At 42.0% G+C, this 24,531-nt stretch overlaps 4 protein-coding genes across 4 annotated transcripts; all 4 read left to right on the top strand.

Annotated features, from left to right (window-relative positions):
* Nucleotides 1–2,235: 2,235 nt before the first annotated feature.
* Nucleotides 2,236–4,342, top strand: N7478_012372 (MFS transporter; the record flags this gene model as incomplete). The annotated part of the gene is made up of 3 exons (XM_056928586.1): nucleotides 2,236–2,332; nucleotides 2,550–3,435; nucleotides 3,589–4,342. 3 exons carry the CDS (start codon nucleotides 2,236–2,238, stop codon nucleotides 4,340–4,342), a joined length of 1,737 nt encoding a protein of 578 aa, XP_056773144.1.
* Nucleotides 4,343–6,174: 1,832 nt separating this feature from the next.
* On the top strand, nucleotides 6,175–9,456 carry N7478_012373 (Zn(II)2Cys6 transcription factor; the record flags this gene model as incomplete). The annotated part of the gene is made up of 3 exons (XM_056928587.1): nucleotides 6,175–8,386; nucleotides 8,441–8,493; nucleotides 8,557–9,456. The coding sequence occupies 3 exons, from the start codon at nucleotides 6,175–6,177 to the stop codon at nucleotides 9,454–9,456; spliced, it is 3,165 nt and encodes a 1,054-aa protein (XP_056773145.1).
* Nucleotides 9,457–10,729: 1,273 nt separating this feature from the next.
* N7478_012374 (uncharacterized protein) lies at nucleotides 10,730–13,803 on the top strand (the record flags this gene model as incomplete). The annotated part of the gene is made up of 3 exons (XM_056928588.1): nucleotides 10,730–10,826; nucleotides 10,897–12,262; nucleotides 12,375–13,803. 3 exons carry the CDS (start codon nucleotides 10,730–10,732, stop codon nucleotides 13,801–13,803), a joined length of 2,892 nt encoding a protein of 963 aa, XP_056773146.1.
* Nucleotides 13,804–14,686: 883 nt separating this feature from the next.
* On the top strand, nucleotides 14,687–16,300 carry adB (adenylosuccinate synthase ADE12; the record flags this gene model as incomplete). Its single annotated transcript, XM_056928589.1, has 4 exons — nucleotides 14,687–14,726; nucleotides 14,833–14,901; nucleotides 15,065–15,516; nucleotides 15,590–16,300. The coding sequence occupies 4 exons, from the start codon at nucleotides 14,687–14,689 to the stop codon at nucleotides 16,298–16,300; spliced, it is 1,272 nt and encodes a 423-aa protein (XP_056773147.1).
* Between the last annotated feature and the right edge of the window lie 8,231 nt (nucleotides 16,301–24,531).

The raw sequence follows: 24,531 nt of genomic DNA on the forward strand, positions 1-24,531 counted from the left end.
AAGGCACTACTAAATCGCCTCCTGTTGTTCCCCGGGGGCTCAGGGCCGTGGGTCTACCGGTTTCATTGATCCATCATGGTACTCCGTACAACGTAACGGAACTAGAAAGGCTGCGGTAGGTATCAACCGTTACTCTTTTTTGAATTATTGAGTATTTTTATTTCTTGTTTATAATTTTTTTTGATGGCTGGGTCTGGGGTGGAAAGGACGGGATCTATCGAATCAGACTGGGGAAGGAGGAGGAAGAAAAAGAAAGTCACCATTAAAAAAGCAAAACAAACATACGATGAGATTTAAGTAAGAACTAGAAACGTTGAGATGATTGTTCGTATTCAACCAAGAGAAGGACTCGACATTGTTTGACCCGTCCAGAGTACAGAGTAGGGATACTTCTGCTTGGTGCCCAGTGTTCCCAGGTAAGCCCCCGAGGTGCTGTTCGGTACCTATAGTAGGTACCAGACAGGACCTGCTAGTGGAGAGACAATCGGGTTCTTTCCCAAGAATCAGAATCCCTTTCCCGGAAGCACTACCATTGGCTCCGCGAACTCTGAAAGGCGATGATGATGACGATGGATGTTCCCTCCCGTACCTCACCACTTTGATGGCTTCTGTGTTGCTATTGGTTCTGCCCTGATTTTAGTATTTTAGTATTTTTGATTAATTGATTTGGTTTTTTTATTATAGATTTTCCCCTTCCCTTGCCTCCATGGTGGTTTTACTGCGGTTCCCCCTCCCCTTCCCCTTTTTAGGCTTTTGTTCGTTCCGATTCGACTGGGAGAAAATAGAAAAAATTTAAATAAAATCCTAAAATACCTTCCAAGAATAGAGAGTTACAAGTTTAAATAGGGGGAATAGTGTTTTTCTTCTGTGGTGGTCTAAGTAGTTGGCCGCTGTTCGCCTTATGCATTGAGCAGTGCAAGTACAGTTGAGCATTGGGAGCTGGAGCTTAATGGTGGAGGTGGAGTGTAAGCCAGAAAAAAACCCCGAATAAAAAATAAAAATAAAAATCAGTAAAGAATACCTATAGCAAAAGGACGGAGTCCTCGGTAGTAAAAATTTAAAAATCTACTGGTAAATTCCCCAAAGAATTTTTCCCCAGTGAGATCACGAAAGCAAATCGAAAGAATCAATCCGACCCACATTGATAAATTCAATTTCTTTTTTATTTGAATTATTTGAAAAATACATAAAATTTATTTTATTTTAATTCATTTAATCGAATTTTTTGGTTTTAATCGGTTTTCCTTTATACCTGATTGAACATGTTTGCTGCCATCTGCATCCTGCGGCCCTTCTGTACAGCTGTAACCGAAATTCCTACGCTTGAACGCTTGACGTTTTAGTTTCTTTTGGCGCCTGATCATATCGGACTCTATAGATGGAGCTATCCACTGTTGACACCCGTGGATTTTAGTATAATAACTTCCCCTTTCCCCTCTGCATCTTGGAATGACTCTCCCTTCCCTCTGGTTCATCGCAATCTATAATCCAACCTTCAAGGTCTTCTCTCCTCGCGAGATTCTTCATAGATCCCTTCTCCATTCTTGATTACCGCCCTTTTTATCTCCTTGTCCTCCTCCCTCAGACCCCGATTCATTACGTCGATCTTCTTGCTAAGATCCCCAATATTACAACTTGATCTCGATTACCTTTTGGATTATTATTCGATTTTCGATTTTCTTTTTTTCTTGTCCCTTTCCCTTGGCAAAAAAAAGAAGAATCAAGGAGATCATCATCCACCATAAAAACCTCCGAACTTCCGTCTCCTTTCTTCCTCCAGTCAAGATTGTGTCAAATCTCCCTTGCAGGTGTCTCATAGTCTTCTGGGAATCCCCAAGATCTACGATTGTGCTTTATCGGATTTTTTTATCAAATTACCAAACCGCAGGGGGAGCAATGCTGAAGCCCTAAAACAACATCCACGCCGCTCCTTGCTCCGAACAAATCAGCTGTTCACGCCAATTGCATTCTCTCCCTTTCCAACAACGCAATTAACCTGGGGTAACTAAAAGGGGGAATCAAAAGCACCGTCTGGTACTTTTTTTCCCCTCCATACTTTTTTTGAGATTTACTTCTTATTATCTCAAATCAAATTTGGAGGTGGGGTGTTCTTACTGCCCCTACTATTGACCCTTTGATCCTGCCTTGCGCTATCTGTGGGATCTACTTCTTTTTGGATCTTCTTCTCTTTTTTTTTTCTTTGCTTGAATTTGCAAATCCTCATATTTCCACACAATGTTTCAACGGCCATCTTGTTTACAAGGCCGACGCCAACGAAATGGCAGTCCGGAGGATATGTCTACATTTCCCATCCGGCAATTGTTTGTGTTAGGTAAGTGAAGATGGTACTTTTGTCACCGAACTATGTGGCTTGTCGCAAATAGATATAGATCTTCTATGTGGAAGGGGGGAGAAAAGAACAAAAAAATCATCAATATCAAAACCACCCCGGAGAGAAAAACGGAGAGAAAGAAGAAAATGATATTACAAGCACATATAACCCACAACGCGAAAATACAAACAGCAACTAATTCACCATGTCTTTACAGCGATTGTCCGAATTTGCGAGCCAATTGCTTTCATGTCGATTTTCCCGTACGTGTACCACATGGTCGAATCATTTCATGTGACCGACAACGACCAAAAGATTGCACTTTACGCCGGTATGATCACCTCAGCGTTCACCTTCGCGGAATTCTCCGCTGGCATGTTTTGGGGTCGGATGAGCGATCGCATCGGTCGCAAGCCCGTGCTCATCATGGGATTGATTGGAACAGCAATGAGCATGGTGGCATTCGGATTTGCGCCCAACCTCGCAACAGCAATGATCGCGCGAGCCCTAGGTGGTCTACTAAATGGAAATATCGGAGTGCTTCAAACTACCGTCGCCGAAATTGTGACGGTCAAAGAGCACCAACCGCGGGCTTATTCGATTATGCCCTTTGTGTGGTGCCTGGGATCAATCATTGGCCCGGCTATGGGCGGTGCATTGGCCCAACCCTGTGACAACTACCCGGGCCTGTTTCAGCGTAACACGCTCTTTGACCGGTTCCCGTTCCTGCTGCCCAACTTGGTCTGCATCACTGTGCTAATTTGCGGCATTGTCGTTGGTTTCCTGTTTTTGGAAGAAACACATCCCGAGAAAAAATACCGTCGTGATTGTGGCCGTGAATTGGGCCACTGGCTTGTCAGCCAATGTTGGCGCTCACGCGTGCAACTTCCCGACGATTCCGATGCCAGTGTTGAGGAATCCAAATACTTCGTCTATGGTGATGTGCCGCCTGAATATGAAAGTGCCGAATCATCGCCTTGCCTTCGCCCCGTTCGTGACGTCGGATCTACGGAACATGACTTGGAAGGTCAGAAAGCTGCTCCACCCAAGGCGTTTACTCGACAGGTCATTTTTACTATCGTTGCTTATGGCATTTTAGCCTAGTGAGTTGGCACCCTACCTTACCCTTAGCCCTATCCGACACGATAAATCCCCCGAGATTTAGCCTTTGTTCTTACTTTGCTGACGTTTTGCTTTTTTCTCTCTCCCTGCAGCCACAGTGTGTCATTTGATCAATTGATGCCTGTATTCCTCAGTACCCCCAAATCGGACGATCCGGTTGTTCTCCCACTCAAGTTCGAGGGTGGCTTAGGCCTTGCAACTAAGACCATCGGGTTTATGTTGGCCGTCCAGGGTGTTTACTCGATGATCGCTCAGCTTTGGCTGTTCCCATTCGTAGTCAAGCACTTCGGCACCCTGCGCACCTTTCGCTTCGTCTTGCTGGCATGGCCACCCCTCTACTTGGCAGTGCCCTATCTCATCCTTCTTCCAGCCAAGCTTCAGATGCCCGCTGTCTATGTCGCATTGATCAGCAAGATCACCCTACATGTCATCGCCTTCCCCGCAACTGCCATCCTGCTGGCTAATGCAGCTCCTACTTCCAAGGTTCTGGGATCTATCAATGGCGCAGCAGCATCCACTGCCAGTCTAAGCCGTGCCTTTGGCCCAACCATCACTGGTCTCTTACATTCCAAGGGCCTCGAGAGTGGATACTCTGTGTTGGCCTGGTGGGCCTGCGGACTTGTCTGTTTGATTGGTGCCATCCAGAGCTTCTGGATGGAGGAGTCTGAGGAGCCCGAGCGTTTCAAGTCTCGCGATTCCGAGATTAATGAGGAGTTGAAGCGGGATGTTATGTCCGAAGACTCCATTGAAGAGGAGGAGCAGCGACTCCTTTCCCTGCGCTCTAGCATCGACCAAGACTATGACGTCTCCAATCTGGACTTGGATGGCATTGACCTTTCCCATCCTGATCCTGATACCACACCTACACCCACCCCTCTTCGCACTTAGGAAAGTGCTGAACTTCCAACAACCCTCCTCGACTTCCTTCACTTTTTCTAAGTCCTTCTGCGAAGGATTGCATTCTTCTTTTTTTTTTTTTTTTTACTTAGCGACATTGTCCTATGAACACTTGATGAAGTTGTTCATACATTTTCTTTTCTTTTCTTCCACTTTTCACCTTGGCCATGATACCTGATCCTCATATTCCTCCACGACTCTTCCCTGTTCATTTTCTCATTTTTCTCATATCTTTCTTTTACTTGAGACCTGGATAACGGCGCAACTGACATAGAGTGGGGTGCATTGCACAAGAGAGGAAACAAAAAGCATATAACCTTGGGTGTCTTATATTTATTCGTCTGTTAATTTTTTTTCTCTTTTTCGTTTGTTTGAACTTTTACTTGGAGCATTGAACCGGCTATATTACGATGATACTCATGTGCATCTGGGAAGGCTATCTGATTTATTTATTTTGCGTTTTATATCATGTCTTTTCGCTGATCATGTTACCCTTATGTCCACCTGGGCAAGATTCGAAGACAATCTGGGTTAAATGACTTCAATTTGACTCCAATACCACCAACTTGTTCGCTCAATGGACTGTCGTCATCTTGGCGCTTCTATATCATGATCATTATTTTCCACCTCCGCGCTTCTTTTCCTCTGTAATATCCACTCGTACTCGTACATGTCGCAATTCTATTTTGCCGAGGAGTAAGTCTCCAAGCGCGTTTCGCTCTGTAACTGCAAGCCAAGAGCTTCCATTATCCACTTTATGTCGAGTCTGACGGCTTAAGGTAGTATGTGCCTTGCAGCAATTGACCCGTGTGGATCATATGATGCCAAATAGGATATAAGAATCTGATTTCCCCATTCCCCAAGATCTTTCTGTTATCCTTTTCTCAATGACTACATCGTCCCCAGACTTCTGAATCGCTCGCCTGTCAACCTGCTGTCAAATCTCCGCGTCTCCACCAATGACAACTGCCGTATCCCGGGGAAATCTCCACTTGGCATCTTGGGTCTCCGCCGACCATGCACACAGATGTCATGGCGGTATTCGCGCGTGGCCAATTGCCGTGCGGGGAATCGGATCTTGAAGGATGAGAAAGTCATTCGTATCGCTGTGACCTTCCCCATTGCTTGACCCATAGCCTACAAGTTCTTATCGGTTTTTTCTGGGGTACTAAGCGTTGTCTCCATTCCCGAGGGCAACTTAACTGAGTGGGAAAGGTAACCTAATTTCCTTTCCTCTTCTCTACCCGAACTCCACCAGAACCCTATCAGAGCCCAGAGAGAGAGAGAGAGAACGAGTACTACGCTCCAGTCTCCAGTCTGGCTTAATTCCGCAGTCGACACTGATCGCCTATCATCGCCACTCATTCACTAATCGGCTAATGGCCGCTTCTTGTGTTACTATTTTCATATCCTAACCCCCCTCCAAAACACCCTCGATCTGGCTCTGTACTGAGCGATCATCATTTCCCTCCCCGCCGACCGACGTCTTCATCGATATCCACTCAACCCACGACCCAGACCCAGCATTCGGAGGATAATCTAATTCCGTCAAAATCAGTTGCGCCGCGGAGAGCTCAACTCGGTTACCGACCAACGTTGTCTACCCCAGATACGGGCCGTCTCTTTTTCTATTGTTCTGGATCGCAAAACCGAGAGTCCCTGAGCTTCAAGTCGGCACATCGCCACCCAATCGCTCCGATCTATCATGAATGTTGATCCGGTCCGGGGGCTCCAACCGCTGTTCCCGACCGCTACTATCTCCGCAACACTCCACCACCAAGAGATGATCGCAGGCCTGCGGCTCTGGCCTTTCGTTTCTCACAATGCCTAATACCTCTTCCCCGCCGTCGCCACTCTCTTCGGGGAAGAAGAGACCTCATCCTTCCGCCGAAACACCGCCCACCCAATCTGACCCCGCCATCTCGAACGCCGCGCGCGACGGCCAAAACTCCTCCGCCGCCGCTGTACCTTCCACGTCACCCGCTTTGTCTACGGCGCATTCTACAGCTACGGTCGCGTCATCCTCCTCCTCCTCTTCCTTTCGAAATGTCTCCGCCTGTAATCGCTGCCGGTTGCGAAAGAATCGCTGTGACCAGCGCCTGCCGCGCTGTCAGTCGTGTGAAAAAGCTGGCGTCCGTTGTGTTGGCTATGATCCCATTACCAAGCGCGAGATTCCACGGAGCTACGTGTATTTCCTTGAGACTCGCGTCGCTCATTTAGAAAAACAGTTGGCAGACCACAATATTGAACTTAAAAAAGCTGTCGCTTTTGACGAAGAGGAGGCGGTCAAGACCGAGGTTGATCCCGATACGGCGCACTCTATTTCTGGTCCTGATGGCCAACTTGAAAGTGCAGATAAGGGACACTGGAAGAATGCTGGCTCCAAGGAAGACGCTTTATCCGAGCAAAGAGTAGATGGGCAGCAAGCACAGGGTGGAAATAAGGACCAAGATACCACGAACCAGGAAAATTGGAGAATACACAATTTGGTATCGAATATTGGGATGGTATCTGTGCAGGGCACTTCTGATCCACGATATTTGGGTTCAACCTCGGGTATTTCATTTGCTAGAGTCGTATTTGCTGCAGTTCGAAGCTCGCTCCCGGGCAATATGCCGGAGCGGGCTCCGATTCGTACGAGCGAACGTCTGCCGCAGACTGCCGCAGCCGGTCCTGGTGGAGGCACTATGCGTGATTCGTTCTTTGGGTTGCAAACGCGGCCAATGATGAAGCGGGCGGCGTTCCCAGACCGGGAGCTTGCAGAACGACTAGTCGACCTTTACTTCGAGCATGCTAATCCTCAAATGCCAATTCTCCACCGCGGAGATTTCATGGAGCTCTTGGATCGCACATACCAACTCGAAGAGAAGAATCGATCTCCTCGAGCTCTATATGTTCTCAATATCGTATTTGCCATCGGCGCGGGTATCATCTTCGATGATAAGCCCCAGGGCTCGGACGAGGAAAACCGCACAGGCCGTGACCGATCATCTTCCACCACGAAAAGACCTAGACTATCAAATCACCAGTTCCAACCGGAAGAATATCATGCCTCCGCAATTGTTCACTTGGAGTCCTTCCTCGGATCGTCTTCAAGTGAGGGCTTCGGTGGATTAGAAGAACTACAAGCTGTTCTATTGCTGGCTAGTTTTGCCTTGCTGCGCCCTGTTGCGCCGGGTCTTTGGTATATTGTCGGTGTTGCAATGCGCCTGGCAGTTGATCTGGGTTTGCACTATGAAGACGGTGTGGGTCTCGAGACGACCAAAGATGGAAGCCAGGTTAACCCGCGCATAGATGCTCGTGAGCGCGGACGACGAGAATGGGTTCGTGACTTGCGACGCCGTCTGTGGTGGTGTGTCTACAGTTTTGATCGTCTTGTTGCTACATGCGTCGGTCGACCATTTGGTATCAGTGACCAAGCCATTAGCACTGAGTTCCCATCTATGATGGATGACAAGTATATCACCAAATCTGGTCTTCTGACCCCTCCCGAGGGTGCTCCAACATATAAGCATGTCGCTTTCCACTACTTCAAACTCCGCCTTCTCCAGTCAGAGATCCACGATGTCTTGCAATATCAGCAAGCACGCGCCGTGCGTCGACGAGCGACGGATAGCGCCATTATCCTTCCACACGCTGAGCTTACCTCTCCTTTCCTCCAAGGTTTTGACTCTTTCCGCTCATGGCGCCATGATGTCCACCGCCGTCTAGTGGAATGGCATGAGTCTGCCCCGACACGTCCAGATACGGGCGTGCGATTCTCAATCGAATTGTTAGAGTTAAATTACTGGCAAGCTATCATCTTGCTATATCAACAAAGTTTGACTGTACCCGCGGAGTTGGCTGGAGAGTTGACCCCTGCTGATGATGTGTCGAGCCCGTCCTTTTCGAATCCCGATGAAGGGGATGAAGAGGATCAAGTTTATTTGAATGTGGCCGAGGCAGGTCAGAAAGTCATTCGTATATATCGACAGCTACACCGTGTCAGGCTTGTGAACTATACGTATCTTGCTACACATCACATCTTTATGGCTGGTATGTCAAGATGCTAATCATCTAAACTTTAGACCACCACTAACAGCATATCAGGAATCTCCTTTTTGTACGCGATTTGGTATTCGCCGCTTGTGCGCAGTCGTCTGGTATGTAGTCCTAACTCATAGTGTTAAATTGCATATTGCTAACTAGATATTCATCGTCACTAGACTCTTGACGAGGTGGATTTTACTGTTCTCGCCGCAACCTCCGTTCTTGGCGATTTGATGCATAAATGTCCCCCCGCTGAAGCTTGTAGGGATGCATTCGAGCGAATGAGCAAGGCTACCGTTCAAATGTGCCTTTCCACCACCGGATTCGGATCACAAGTTGACATGAGTCGCATCAACTCCGGTCCAAACCCATCTGGCTCTCTACACCACGGTCGTCGCCAACAGACAGATCCCCGACGAGCAAGTCAAGGCCAACCACGCCGACCAACCCAAAATCGATCCTCACGGCCAATGCCAAAATTCGATATGAACCTGGCTGATCTGTTCAATGACAATACGCCACTAGCCGACCGATCAAGGCCAGATGGCCGACCAGCGCATCCATATCCTGTTCGAGCTGATCAGGCAGAGTCCATTGCGGCTGGCTTGCCTACCGATCGTCCTGCACGTCCATTTATACAGCGAACCCCGTCAATGGAGTATTATCTCAAGTACGAGAATCCCACATCGCCACAACCCCCTCAGCAATTCTATTACTCTACCTCTCCACAACAAGATGGCTCCCCCGGCAGTGTAGCTCCCAATGCTGCGAATGGGCCCCATGGTGTCCCACCCACAGATCCTGAAGCACAGCCTGGTATTAGTCTTGATTTCCTTGACTTTGGGTCTGGAGATCCAGATGGGCAACCTATGGAGACGGATCCTAATGGTGATTTTAATATGGCTAATATGCCACCTCTTGGACCCAATCTTGGACAAAATGTTGGTATTGATCTTGGATTTGGCATGGCAATGGATTTTCAGCATGATTGGAGCGAGAATCCAAATTATGATCTTTTAGAGGGTTATTTCTTCGGTGGTTCTGGGCCAGGCGCTTCCGGTGGTGGTGAACCTTGAGAGTTGAGTTGAGTTATTATCCTTCTCCTTATTTTTCCTTCCTTCTCCTTAACTATTCCTTTATACCTATACTCATGGTTGTCTATTGGTGTTCTGTGTTCTGTGTTCTCGCTCTGTCTCGCCTGGCTATTACTTTCCACTTTACTCTCCCTTTATTTACTCTTCTTGTCGTTTTGCTCTTGACTACACTACTTACTATCCTTGCATCTTGCCAAAACTTCATTTCCTCTCCTTTGCCCCCACTCTTCTACCATTGGATGTTTTTTATTCTGGGAATTGCATAGTCAAAGCTGTATTTCTGGTGAACAAGGACTGGCTTCATGGGAACAATGGGTGCGTTGTATTGTTTTGATATTTATCTTCTTTTGTTTGAGTTTTTGGGATACCATTATATACATATTATATACTATTTGATCCATAGAGTATACAGATAACCTAAATCAATAAATTCTATGCAATTATTGTTAGTAGATACGTATAATATCGCAGATATGTAGTTGTCGTATATACGTGCAACAGATCGTCTTGGCCTGGACTCAGCGAGTGCCTTGGGCAGCAGCACATCCCGCGCCAAAACAAACACAACCCACTTTTTTTCTCCCTCTCCGGCGCCAACTCACCAACCTTGCCCCATTTGCTGACGGTAGCATTCACCGCGAAGTGACTCGGCTGCATCCTGTTGGCTGCTTCGCCTTGCGATTCGGCAAGATCTCGCGCTTGGACCTTAACTGCCTGACCTTAACAGCCTCATCAGGTGCCCACGACCACTTCCGCTTCCCAAGGGTCCCGCATAACCCCCTCAGATTCACCTGGCTCCGTTTGTTTTGTTTTTTCTTGTGTTCTTGTCATAGCCAGTGAAATTCAGAAGAAATATCATGCCCATGCATCGTGATCGTCGACTCAGAATTCCCACTTGTCTCAGCCAGATCGAGATCTGATCAGCCCTGCCGCAGCGTTACCTGCAGGCAACCGACTCCGCCGATACCTTTTGAATTACCCTTCATTGTTGTTAGATTTTGGTTTCGCGCTGAACGGACGAACCGGACCGATATCCACTTACTTTCACTTCGAAAGCTGTTACCTTGTCTTATCTATTACCTTACACTTCTTACACCCCGATAAACTGTAACGCGAACCTCGAACCTCGAACCTCGAACGAACGAACCCCTCCTAGACTGGTCATGCACTGTATCCTCCGACTATTTACAGAGACCTCGATTATGCGCATGTCCTTCCTCTCAACTGTTAACTTTCCGGAGCCAATAATATCAACATGGTGAAAGCCGACGTACGGCGAGATTACTATGCGGATCTGGGGTTAGCCCCCAGCGCGGAGTCTGAAGAAATAAAAAAACAATTCAGGAAACTTGGTAAGCTGAACGAGGGAAAGAAAGAACTAAACAAAGTGCAGATCACTGACCACGCAAATCTGCTTTACAGCCCTCAAATTCCACCCCGATAGAAACCCAGGAAGGGAGCAAGAGTTCATCGCCAAATTTCAAGCTATCCAGGCAGCACATGAGATCCTCAGTGACTCACAACAACGGATAAAGTACGATACGAACCGACTGCGCGCAGGATATGGCAAGTTTTATGGACCGCCAAGAACGAATACGCAGAGGAAACCACCACCCACCCAAGCGTCAACCGCGTCCGCTAGACCTACACCTACAAAGCCAACATACTCTCAGTGGAATGAAGCGAACAGGGCGCAGACTGGACCTTCGGCTGGCGCGCAACGTTATTCAGCCCATGCCCGCGCGGGGCCACAACAATGGCAGAAGAAGCAGGATGATGCGCAAACGAGGGCCGACGCGTTCAAGGGCTTTTCAGGTATGAGGGGATCCAACGCGGGATCATGGCGCCCATTTGATCCTCAGACTGGCCGTTCACCGACTGGCACTACGGCCGGTGGTACACCAAGACAACAAAATACGCCATTTGGAGCTCAAAGACCAAAATCAGCGTATGAATTCTTCAAGGACAATGCCAGGACATCGAGCTCTACTAGTCCCAATTCAGCAAAGAAAAAGCACGGATTCGCACCAGGCACTGCTGGAGGAGATGAGCCGCAAGCGAGGAATACTTCTGCGTATACCCATAACCGAAGTGATCGTCCCAGCAGTATGTACTTCGACTCTGTACCATCACCAACTGCAAAAAAACCCCCACCGGCACCTGAACCTCCTCAGTTCCCTGAAGAGTTTGAGCGTAACAGGAGAGGCTATGCAGCTACATCAGGAGAAAAGACGTTCTTCTCAAACAGCCCCCTTGGTCGATCAGAGAGTGCACGTACGCCTTCAGGAAGCTTTCGGGCCTCCAGCTCGCGCACGAAACCACCTAATCACGCCAACACAAGTTCGAATGGAAAACGCCGGAGCGCCAGCCCCAAGCCCGATAGGAAGAAACCTGTTTACGACATCTCATCTGGAACGAGCTCGGATGAATCAGGTGAATCGGAGAATTTCGCGCCAATGCCTAAACATAGTTCATCCAAGGGTAAACCCAAGGCTGTCCCCAAGTCTCGACTCAGACCTAACCAAAAGTTTTCCGACTTTTATCGTGGAGGTGATTCTAGCACTGGAACTGGTGAGGAACCTTCTCGTAGCGGACAAAACAGCCAACGATCCCAGCCAACGCCAACCCCGGCAAATACAGGCACACGGAGACCTCGACGGCAGCCATCATATGTGGACTTGACGGCTGACAGCGATGAAAACAAAGGCCATAATTCCGACAGTGCAGCGTTTCCTCGAGGCTCGACACGTCCCCAACAGCCTGCCCAAGATCAAGGCTCTAATACCCGGTATGGACGACTTGTTCCTTCTTTTGATGAATACGATCCTCTTGATTCCTTACTCTTCTGCTCATACTGGTACTCGTGCTCATGCTCATACTCATACTCTTACTCCAAACAGACCCGACTCTTCGAAAAAAGCTACGATGCCCTCCTTCGCCGGCTTTGAGAGTCGAAGCTCTAGCGATGCAAACAATCTCCACAAGAAATTCTCCGCAGAAGACTGGAGAGATCACTTAGAGAACGTTGACTTTCTCGGTGCTTCCGCATACTCCACCCGCAAATCCCCTAATTCGAAATCCCAGACACAATCCAATTCTAGGAATGATTCCGCAGAATCCATACCTTTGGCAGGGTCGCCCAGCCTGAACCCTTTTGGCCCCCTCAATGAATCATCTCAATCAAAATCACAGCAGGCACCCACCCCATTCGCACAGGCAAAGTTTTCGGCCGACGAATGGGCCAAACAGCTTAACAATCTTTCTTGGAATGTCCCTGAGCCCTCCAGGGCACGACAATCGGCAAATACCCCACCTTTAGCTCGGAGTCCCAGGAAACAATCTAAGACAGGAAGTAAAGTGCGCCCTACTCCCCAAGCTGCGAGTGTGGCATCTGAGGCGGAGGAAGCCAAGGAAACTGTCAATGGTCATCAGACACCTCCTATGCCTGAGCAACCAGTGCCTACGGAGGCAGAGGCTATGGATATTGATGATGAATTACCACCGTCTAATTCAGAGAAGAAGGAATCTAAGAATGCAAGCTACCCAGACCTTAATTCACATGCAGCCCCGGGTACCACATCCAACGGCACAGTTCCCCCTCAACAAAACCCAACTACACCTCCACCACGGGCGGAAAACAAGTCAAATGGAGAAGCACAAATCCCCTTGTTCAATCTCGATAACCTCAGTAAAACGGCACCGTTCACCAATACCAACAGTAGCGGGATCGACAACCTCAACGATGTCCATGCAACATTACCCTTTGAATCCCGCGCTAAACAACCAACCACAACAAACCATGACATTCGTCCTCGAGAGTTGAGCCTTCCCAACCCTCCTAAACGACCCTGGGCCCCTCAATTAGTTCCAATGGGACCAAACTCACAGGTTCTCCCATTGGAGAAATGGCAATACTACGTCTCAGCAATGAGCACCTACATCCACGATTGGAACAACTTCAACCGTCGCATGCTCCTCCATTTCAATACACGCCAAGAAGCCGTCGAAACGGGTCTTTCGCCTAACTGGATCAGCGCCGTCGGAGACTCCGCCCGTCTAGACATAAACGGGGACGATGACGATACTGACAGCGAGAAGAAAAATGCTGATTACTCCGAGCTGGATGAGTACCTTATCCCCGGACGTGCGAAAGGTGGCTTCAGCGCCTATAGGCGTGGCATTGAGGATGATATGCTAGTGCGGAAGCATTGGGATGTTGCGTGTGAGATGCACCGCGACTGTATAGTTGACCTTGGTCGACTCCGTGAATGGATCAGGAATGGCGGGAAAGTTGTTTCTTTTGCCCCGCGTCCGCAGTATGACATATGATCTATGATACGTGGTATACGAATAGCTGAAGATGTGGTGTCTAGTTATGTGGTTAATGGCTCATTGTTGGAATGACTCTCGTTAGACGTGTGTTTTTATTAGGCTTTTGCATGATGGTATGATGGCGTGGTGTTGTTTTGTTTTGTTTCCATGAATACCCTGGATATGTTTGCATCTGATAGATTATAATTCGGGCTTTTGATATCTCTTCCCAATACACTTGAGGTTTTATTCTCCCCAGGCTATGTGGCTTCTAGGTAACAACTAGTATTTCTGTATATATTCTAAGAGATAACCTGGAGATAATGCTCTCTTTTATAAGTACTAGCATAATAGCATAGAGGCTTTGGAAGCAAGCCGGAACATGTATAGTATCCAGCAATAGTAGGCTAGAGACATGCAGCGGGTAATGTATTGTCCGTCACATGAAAATGTATTCGTGCCTCAGGCAAAGGCCGCGGTAAGGCTGTATATTACATACCAATATTACCCCTAAGTTCCCTCAATTAACCCGTAAAACAGCGGGAGAAAAAAATAAATAAATTACGCTTGTATGTACAGTGAGTCACTCCGAAAATACATAAAAAGTCAATGCCTTCATGAACACCGAGTTTCTGCTTGTCAATTTAAAAGACAATCCCCTCGGAACTTCCTAACTTGAAATGTGAGTCACACATTCCCTGCTAAACGTGCAGCACAATGATGCTGCTGCTCAAAAGACACACCGGAATTGACCGAACACACAGATTCCTTGCCCCGCCATCCCGAAGCCGGACCTACTTCTTCTTCTACACTCCCCCGCCACTAGCACGACCTTCGTTCACCAATTGCCAATCCGAGCGTTGCAATTGATTCACATTGATAACACCCCACACATACAAATATGGTCTCCATCGTTTTAGGTAGTCAATGGGGAGATGAAGGTATGTTCATCCCGCAACCCCACGCTGCAGTGGCGGGGGTGGCCAAAATCCGCTTGGGCTGAAACCGCGGGGATACGGAGAACCCAGGCGCTGACTTTTTATATAGGAAAGGGGAAGATCACAGATATGCTGTCGCAGAAGGCGACGCTGTGCGCTCGTGCTGCCGGTGGTCACAGTAAGTTCAGTTCAGTTCATGCTTTATACCTTTGTTCGGCTGTGGTCCAAATTTCAATTCTTTCCACGGAGATGATATCGAAGCCGAGATCTAAAGATCTCATCTAATATCCACTTTTCTCGATATAAAGGCTAACCAGGTTGCTTTTCTTCCTATCTTATAGACGCTGGCCACACTATCGTTCACGAGAACGTAACTTACGACTTCCACATCCTTCCCTCCGGTCTCGTCTCGCCCTCATGTATCAACCTCATCGGCGCTGGAACCGTCTTCCACGTTCCTAGCTTCTTCAAGGAGCTTGCTCAACTCGAGACCAAGGGTCTCTCCTCCGCCGGAAAGCGTATCTTCGTTTCCGACCGCGCACACGTTTGCTTCGATCTCCACTCCGTCGTCGACGGTCTCGAGGAGAAGGGTCTCGGTGGTCGCAAGGTCGGTACAACTGGTAAGGGTATCGGTCCCTGCTACTCCGATAAGGCCGCACGCCGCGGTGTGCGTGTCGGTGAGATCTTAGATGAGGAGACCTTCGAGCGCAAGCTGCGCACCCTTGACATCTCCTACCGTGCGCGTTTCGGCGAGCTGGCCTACGACGTGGAGGATGAGATTGCGCGCTTCAAGGTATGTGTCCGCCAATTTTTCTTTCTTTCTTACAAATAGCATCGTTTCTTGTGTATACTAACAATAAAAAAAGGAATACCGCGCCAAGCTGAAGCCCTTCATCGTCGACCAACTCGAGTTCCTACAGGAACACCAGAACTCCCCCAACACCCTGGTCGAGGGTGCTAACGCTCTCATGCTCGACCTCGACCACGGCACATACCCCTTCGTCACCTCATCCTCCACCGGTCTCGGTGGTGCCGTGCAGGCCCTCGCTCTCAACCCCTCAAGCATCAAGAACGTCATCGGTGTGCTGAAGGCCTACACCACCCGTGTCGGATCCGGTCCTTTCCCCAGTGAACAGCTCAACGCCGATGGCGAGAAGCTTCAAAGTGTCGGTCGCGAATTCGGCGTGACAACCGGCCGCAAGCGTCGTTGCGGATGGTTGGATCTCGTCCTTGCCCGCTACTCTCACGCTATCAACCACTACACTGCGCTTAACCTCACCAAGCTTGATGTGCTGGATGACTTTGACGAGATCAAGGTTGGCGTCGCATACGTTCTGCCTTGCGGTAAGCGGACGACTGGATCGTTCCCCGCTGACCCTAATGTCGTTGAGAAGATTAAGGTCGAGTATGTTACTCTGCCTGGTTGGAAGTGCAATACTATGGGTGTTACTAAGTACGAGGATTTGCCTGCCAACGCTAAGGCTTATATTGAGTTTATTGAGCGGGAAATTGGCGGTGTTCCTATCAAGTGGATCGGAACTGGTCCTGCGAGAGAGCACATGATTGCGCGTGATTAGATCTGAGAACTAAAATGGTGGAGAGAAGACTTAGGTAAATATAGTCGGGCTTGGATTTATATTTCTGTTCCAAGGTTGTTTAGAACCTTTTTGTGGGGATTTGCCTACAATAGAGGTGTTTGTTTTCAAGTTCAATATGGGTTTATTTCGGGTATATGATAGGATTCCATGTACCTTTTTCTGTCAAAAATGCAGTATATAAAGATACCAGACCATACTAAAGGCGATCGTAGTACTTTTAGTGAATCTTAACGTCAGGATCCCTCGCCAAAGCCAGATACCTCAGGTGTCCGACCTTGCGTTGGCTTCTGAAATAACCAGCAGTAGGTATCTTTTACAATACACGCCGAGGTCTACAATTCCTATCTCAGTTTATTTACCTCTATGATTAGAAGGGTTAGAAAGAAGGTTAGAAAGAGGATTCAAAAAGAGGGTTAGGAAAGGGGTCAGAGTATTCAAAGATAATTATGGTCTGTTGAATGATCAGTATAATTGGGAGATTTAGCTAGGCGTTGGACTTTGGATTTTTTAAGGTTGTTTTCTTGTTAGTTTAGTTTTGCAATATCTAGGTAGATATATATACTAGATTTTTCCTGACGGCTGCACAGCAATAATACTATACAAAATCCCTTACACCATACTAGTTAATTGTATTAATAGTATACAACCACACATCGATATATATTTAAATAGCTATAAATTGATACAATTAGAAGAGGATTTACTTATTGAATAGATACTCTCTATAGATATATAGAGTAGTATCTAGACTAGCTACTATACAAGAGATAGCTAATTGTTACGGCATACATGCATGTTGATATTCTAAAGAGAGGCTTAAAGAACAATGCATGTTGATATTGGAACGGGCAAATGAATTACCGAGGGTTCCAGCCCCGGACCCCTCACGTGAGGCACATGAACCGTGGTTGATATAAAATCTATGAATGCTTGGAAGTAGTAGACTTCCAAGGATTAGTTTCTGTATAACTTCATGAAAGAACTCTATCCAATATCACCACTCTTTATCTGCCTAACCCTTTGACGTCAACCTAAACAATCAAATACTTACAATTACTAGGAATGGATTACAATTTAGCTAGTGATAACTAGATTATTATAGGATTATTCTAGTCATTCGATCGATTATCTATTTATATTCATATAACAATAGATATTAATACTTAAGAGTCTCTACTATACATGGAAAAAATCTTAACTCCTAAGTCTAAATATTAATTTACTTTTAGAGAGCTCAAGGGCTTAATATAGAGTTTTAAATAGTATTAGTTTTATAGCTTATATAACGAACCGATGCCGAGTTGATACTAATATCGAGGTTACGAGGTTGCGGGATCACATGACGGATCACATGATCCTATACCCGTCTGATTCTTCTATATAATAACGCGTGGGAGCCTAACTCCTCTCTTTCCTTTTTCCTTATCTTTGATACTTTAGTTAAATTGTACGAAAGTTCTTCTGTTTTCTGGTTCTTATATTGTATTAAAGATTATTTTACGTCACTTGAAGCCGCACAGATCTATATCCATTTGGAAGTGTGTCTCAGCTAATTAGGTTATATCTCACTTGTCTTATATTCCCTAAACGAACGAATTACTATAGTTTGTGAAACCCCTACTATTGGTAAGATATTGATATATAGAACTAAATCTGAAGAACCTACTGATAGCAATAGTAGTTGTGGATAACCCGACGGTATAGAGGAGCTTAATCCTCTAAGTCTAAAGAAGAATCGGAGATTATTTATCTTTACCTATCTAGATCTCCCTAAACTAGATCTAGAGGATAGTTTTATTGAGTTTAGTTAATCTAAGGATCTATAGGAGTACCTATAGGAAGATCTGTACTAATATAGATACTTATTTGATATCTAGGAAGATATAATAGATAAGCTGAATATAATTTATAAGAGGATTAATATCTATAAGTAAAATTATATAGATATTGCTTAGCTCTGGGATCTTTTAAAGTAGTATCTCTAATAACTTTAAGAAGCTAAATAAGAGAGAGATAAACTTCGATAGGTCTTTAATAATATATATAATACTTCTTAACTAGAGGTACTAGTACCTAAGAGAATTAAAGTAAGGACCTATAAATTTGTTGATCTCTTGTTATTTACTGATAGAAGTAGGACTAATATAAAGTTCTATAGTTAGTGTACTACTATAGAATTAAAGCTATATACGAATATAGATTATTTCTTGACCCCTGATCTATATAAGATATATATAATAAGTTAGTTAATTAAAGCTGTATATAATTAGATTATATCTCTTCTAAATAATAATAATAATAATACCCTTGATAATAGTAATAATATCTTAGACTACCTAGAGTAGATCTATAAAGACCTAGTCTATTAGGATTGTACTAAATTTAACTTTAAAAAGCTTTGTATAAAGGAAATAGAGAAATTTATAATCTTTCTTATTGAATTTATCTAACTAGCTAATAATATTGTTATTCCTTATAAGAAATATATAAAACTTCTCTATCGGAAGTTAACCCTTAAGCTATAATATAAGCTTGTTAGAAAGGCCTTAAAGATTAGTATTACTTTCTTAGACTATATGGAGAAGGCTTATTATATTGTATCTATCCTAGAGATTATGGATACTAATATCTAGTAGATAAAGACTATAAAGGCTACTATAGCTATAGCTACTACTATTAATATTACTAATAATATTAGTAAGACATAGAACACATAGAATATAAAGCCTATTATAGATCTTCCTAACTAGTCCTCTTTAGTTATCTTATACCTAAAGTTAAATATAGCTAAACTCTAGAGATAGCGAAAGGAAGAACATTATTACAAATATAACAAATAAGGCTATTATAGTAAGGATTATCCTATCTGTATAGCTTGTCTTATAGCTAAGGCTACAACTAGAAAGACTCCTATTGTAGCTAAAGTAGTAGAGCTAGAAGTAAATATTAAGATAGAAAAAGATTAAGCTTATTATTAGTCTTCTTAATAAGTAGAGAGATATTAATCCCTAAGTTAAATATAGAAGATATATCTATAAGTAAGAAATTTATACTTAAGATAAAGATAGTCTTTAATAAATATTCTTATTCTATATTAATATTAGATAATACCAGAGCTACCGGATTTATATATATAGATATAGTATTTATTATATCTTTAGAAAAGTTTAGATTAAAGAACTATTATCTTCCAGTTCTAATAATCCTAAAGGACTTTAATAGATATAAAGATAAGTCTATTACCTATAAAGTATAATTAAATTTAATAATAGATAGATAGAAGATAACTAGGCTGTCTTTTTTGATTATAGATCTAGGTTAATATTATATAATCCTAGATCAGGACTAGTTTATATAATATTATATCCTAATAGACTATTATAACGATAGGCTTATTTAGCTAAATAATCCTATTCCTATATCTAAAGAGCCTATATCTTAAGAAAAGTCTCTAGAGTCCTGATTAAGATATAGCTACTTAGCTAGATAATAGTATAACTACTAAGAATTGTAAGTAAAGATAGATAGGGCTTTAACTAGTACTGAATTACTCCTAAAGTAGTTTAAAGAGGTATTATTTTATCTCTTTTCTCCCTTTAAGATTATAATAATCAGAGTAATAGGATTCTATTAATATATAAAGAAGGAAGATATAGAGATCTTTATAACTTTACTCTATAAGATTGATTATATTATTAAAGAGATATCTCTATAAGAAGAGATTGTAAAGATTAAGAAGAAGATACTAATAGTATACTACTACTTAGTATAAGTATTTTCTAAGCTAGAGTTAAATAGTATACTATTGTAGTAGGGTAGTATTAATCACATTATTTAGATAGATAGTATCTTTAATCTAGGATACTACTCTCTCTATAAGTAATTCCTTAAAGAGCTAAAAGTCTATAAGGAGTATATTACTAAGAAGCTCTATCTTAGCTTTATTAAGCTAAGCTCTATGCCCTTTATATTACCTGTCCTAATAGCTAGGATACCTAGTAGGAAGATATACTTCTATATTAATTACTAAAGGCTGAATGTTATTACTAGGAAGGATAAATATCCTATCCTACTAATTAATAAGCTGTTATAGTGAGTAGTAGGTGTAAAGATCTTTATAAGACTAGATATCTAATAGGGATTCTACTATATCTAGATATATATAGACTTAGAGGATTTAACAACCTTTTAGATATAATATAGGATATTTAAATATAAAGTAATACTATTCGGGCTTATTAATATCCCTACTACATTTTAGTGTTTTATTAATATAATGTTAGTAGAATATCTTAATAACTTTTATATAGTATATATAGATAATATCTTAATTTATAATAACTTATTAGAGGAATATATTAAGTATATAAATAAAATACTATAGTAACTAATTAATACTAGTCTATAAGTCTCTCTAGAGAAATATAAGTTCTATATAACTTATACTAAATTCCTAGGATTCTTTATTAATATAAAAGATCTAGAAGTTAATCCCTAGAAAGTTAAAACTATATAGAATTAATAATAATTAGGAATAATTAAAGGTATATAATCCTTCTTAGGATTTAATAATTTCTATTGGAGATTTATTAAGGATTATAGCTATATTATATAGTTTTTATACCTCCTAATATAGAAAGATATTACTTTTCAATAGAATATTAGTTATTAGATAATATTTAAAGAGATTAAGAGAAAACTAATAGAAGCTCTAATCTTTTAATACTATAAACTAAATCTAGAAATAAAGGTTAAGACTAATATATCAGAAGAATATATAAGTATAGTTCTTTTTTAATAAGCAAATAAAAATAACCTATAGAAATCTATAGCCTTCTTCTTAAAGTTAATAGACTTAATAGAGTAAAATTATAATATCCTAGATTAAGAGTTACTTACTATTATATATATATTAAATAAGTAACACCTAGAATTAAAAGGATTATAATAAAATAATAGGTTTAGTATCTATATAGATTACTATATCTTATAATACTTTATAATAAAGAAGATACTTAGCCCTAGATAGATATACTAAAGTAAACTCCTTTCTTAATTCTACTTTATTATTAAATATTAACCTAGTAAGATAAATATTATTACCAATACTCTATCTTATAAAAAGAAGCTTAAGTAAAGAGATAAACAGCCCCTAATCTTCTTAACTAAAATAATAGAGCTATATATCCTAATAGAGTTATCTCTTATACTAATAGATCTTAATATCTTACTAACTATAGTAGAATATACCCTCTCAGCTAATTAAGTATATACTTCTCTCAATAATTATAAGATAAAGGCTTTAAATAAGGAAGAATCCCAATAGACAGTTAAGAATAATCTATTACTCTTTAAAGGATATCTAGTAGTTCCTAATAATAGAGATCTATAAATAAGACTCTTAGATAAAATCTACTAGTAATTATATATAGTATATCCTAGACACAGCTAGATACTAAGATTAATTAAGGATTATTATTACTAAGCTAGATATATAACTAATATAAAGTAATATATTAATAACTATCTAATATATAAGTATATAAAATATTAGTAAGATAAAGCCCCTAGACTATTATAACTACTCCTAATCTCTCTTTATCTAGATAAATATCTCTTAATAGATTTCTAATCCTTCCCTAAGAATAAATATAGATATAATATAATTTTAATATTTATTAATTATCTATTAAAGTAACAAGTATCAATTCTATACTACAAAACTACTAACGTAAAAGAGATAGTATATCTATTTATCTGAGAGATTCTCCCTTAGTTAAATATTCTAAATATAATTGTATTAGATTAAGGACCTTAGTTTATATTTAAATTCTAGATAGAATTAATATATATTCTAGGTATTAAAAGAAAGCTATTAATAATTTACTATACTTAGATAGATAGCTAGAGTAAAATTATAAATAAATAGATAGCTTAATAGTTATAGGCCTATATAAACTTCTATTAAGATAATTAGTCTAAATATCTTCTACTAATAGACTATACTACTACTATATTTCCCTAGGCTAGTATAGAATAATTACCTTTCTTTATAAAATATAGATTTAATCCTAGGATAACCTTTAATTAGATATTAGATACCCTAGCTATCTTCTCTAAGAATATATAGTAAGTGAGAGATATTATTAATAATATAAAGAATATATAGGATAATACTTAGGAAGTAATAGGAGTTATATAAATAAGTTAGAAAAGATATATAGATATATAATACTATAAGGATAAATTTAGAGTTAGTTAGTTAGTCTTTATTACTATATATATCTAGAAGACAAGAAGATAGAGTAGGAAGCTATCCAATTAGTAACATAGACTATTTGAAATCATAAAAAAAGAAGATAATTCATAGTATTTAAAGCTGCTAGACTCTATAAAGGTATATCTTATCTTCTTATTAGATAAGCTATACCCTATAGTATATATAGAGCCTCTTATTAGATAGATCCTAGATATAATACCACTAATTATTATTAATAAGAAAGAGACTTACAAGGTTAATAAGATTAAAGATTCTTATATATACTATTAATATCTATAATATCAAGTATCTTAGATCAGAAATAAGAATACTAAATAGTACCCTGTAGGCAACTTTAAGAATACACTAGAGAAATTAAAAGAATTCTATACTTAATATTCTAATAAGCCGGGGCCTTCCATACACTTATCTATATAGCTTAAGGCAGCAGAGAAGGATAAATTTATTAATAATAATAAAAGCGATAATATTCTAATAGCTAAAGCCTAGAGGCTAGGCTTTTTTCGGAGGGGGGGGTAATATAATAAACCGATACCAAGTTGATACTAATGTCGAGGTTATAAGGTTACGGGATTATATAACGGATTATATAATCCCACATCCGTCTAATTCTCCTATATGATAACGCGTAGGAGCCTAACTCCCCTCTTTCCTTTTTCCTCATCTTTGATACTTTAGTTAAATCGTACGAAAGTTCTTCTGTTTTCTGGTTCTTACAGCTTAGACTAACTTAAGGTACTTATATCTATTAACTACTACAAATTAATATATTTAATATAATATAAAGTTTAATACCGACGCAGGTATAGGGATGTATCTTGTAGATTAAATAGCTTAATCTCTATTAAAGGTTTAATAGAATAGTGTAGAAGAGTAATAAAAAGACCTGCTGATAAGCGAGTCTTACCTGTTGCCTAGGAGAGAAGCACCTTCCCTCTCACAATATGACGAACAAATGATTTAAAACTTATAATTGAATACATCATAATGATCATTTACAGCGCAGAGATACCTTTTTTATCCGCCCAATATTTCCAAACCTCCGCAGAGTTCTATGTCTCTCCTAACCAGGCGACCGTAATCATAAATCAATGTTGATCGCCGAAAAAGTCCCCAGCACAGCATTATCCACGAAGTATAGAATCTAAGAGACAAGCAGCTCCCATATATTAAATATATATGGTCTTAAAAGCCTAGCTCTCGCTCGGTGTGGGCCGGAGAGTGCCCTGCTTAGGCACTATCTCAACTCCCGGGCTCGCACACGAAGACATTTCGACTATCAGAGCATTGATGTAGGATCTAGATAAGAGGCCAGCCTTCTGGTATTAACTGACTAGTGAATCTAGGGTTATAGAGGACGCTGGCTGGGTCCAGAGTGGCTATATAGCAATTGCTTCATTGCGTTTCCTGTGTGTTATATTATGGGCCTTGAGGTTGTTGCGTCGTGAAAACTTGCGCCAGCAGCCAGCGGCCCAACACTTATAGGGCCTATCTCCCGAATGGCAGATAAGATAGTGTGTAAGAGTTCTTTGGAGTTTGAAAAGACTGTCACATCCCGGGTTGCTATATTCAAGGTATCGATGAGGCTTAGTCGGCTTAGTAGTTTTGAAGTCCACAGGTAGAAATTCTGGGGCGCTGTGAAAAGCACTCGGTAGTTGCCCAACAAGCTGTAAAGATCTAAAGCCTAAAGGAGCTTGACAAATGAGTGACCAATCTCCAATTTCAGAGAAAAATGACTGGAATTTTGTGGAGCTACAACAATCGACAGCTAGTTTGTCAAATGATTAACAAACTCGAGTGAAATTGTACCACATGAGGTGGAGCAGAAAAGATGATTGTCTTGCCCAAGGAAGTCCAGATTCATTATCTTAATCCGCATTTTCCATCGTGCGTACCCAGGGGGCCTTCATCGAGCTCCTGGGCCATTCTT

Source organism: Penicillium angulare, assembly GCF_028827245.1.
Source record: "Penicillium angulare strain IBT 27051 chromosome Unknown utg000011l_segment0_segment0, whole genome shotgun sequence".
Taxonomy (NCBI): Eukaryota; Fungi; Ascomycota; class Eurotiomycetes; order Eurotiales; family Aspergillaceae; genus Penicillium; species Penicillium angulare.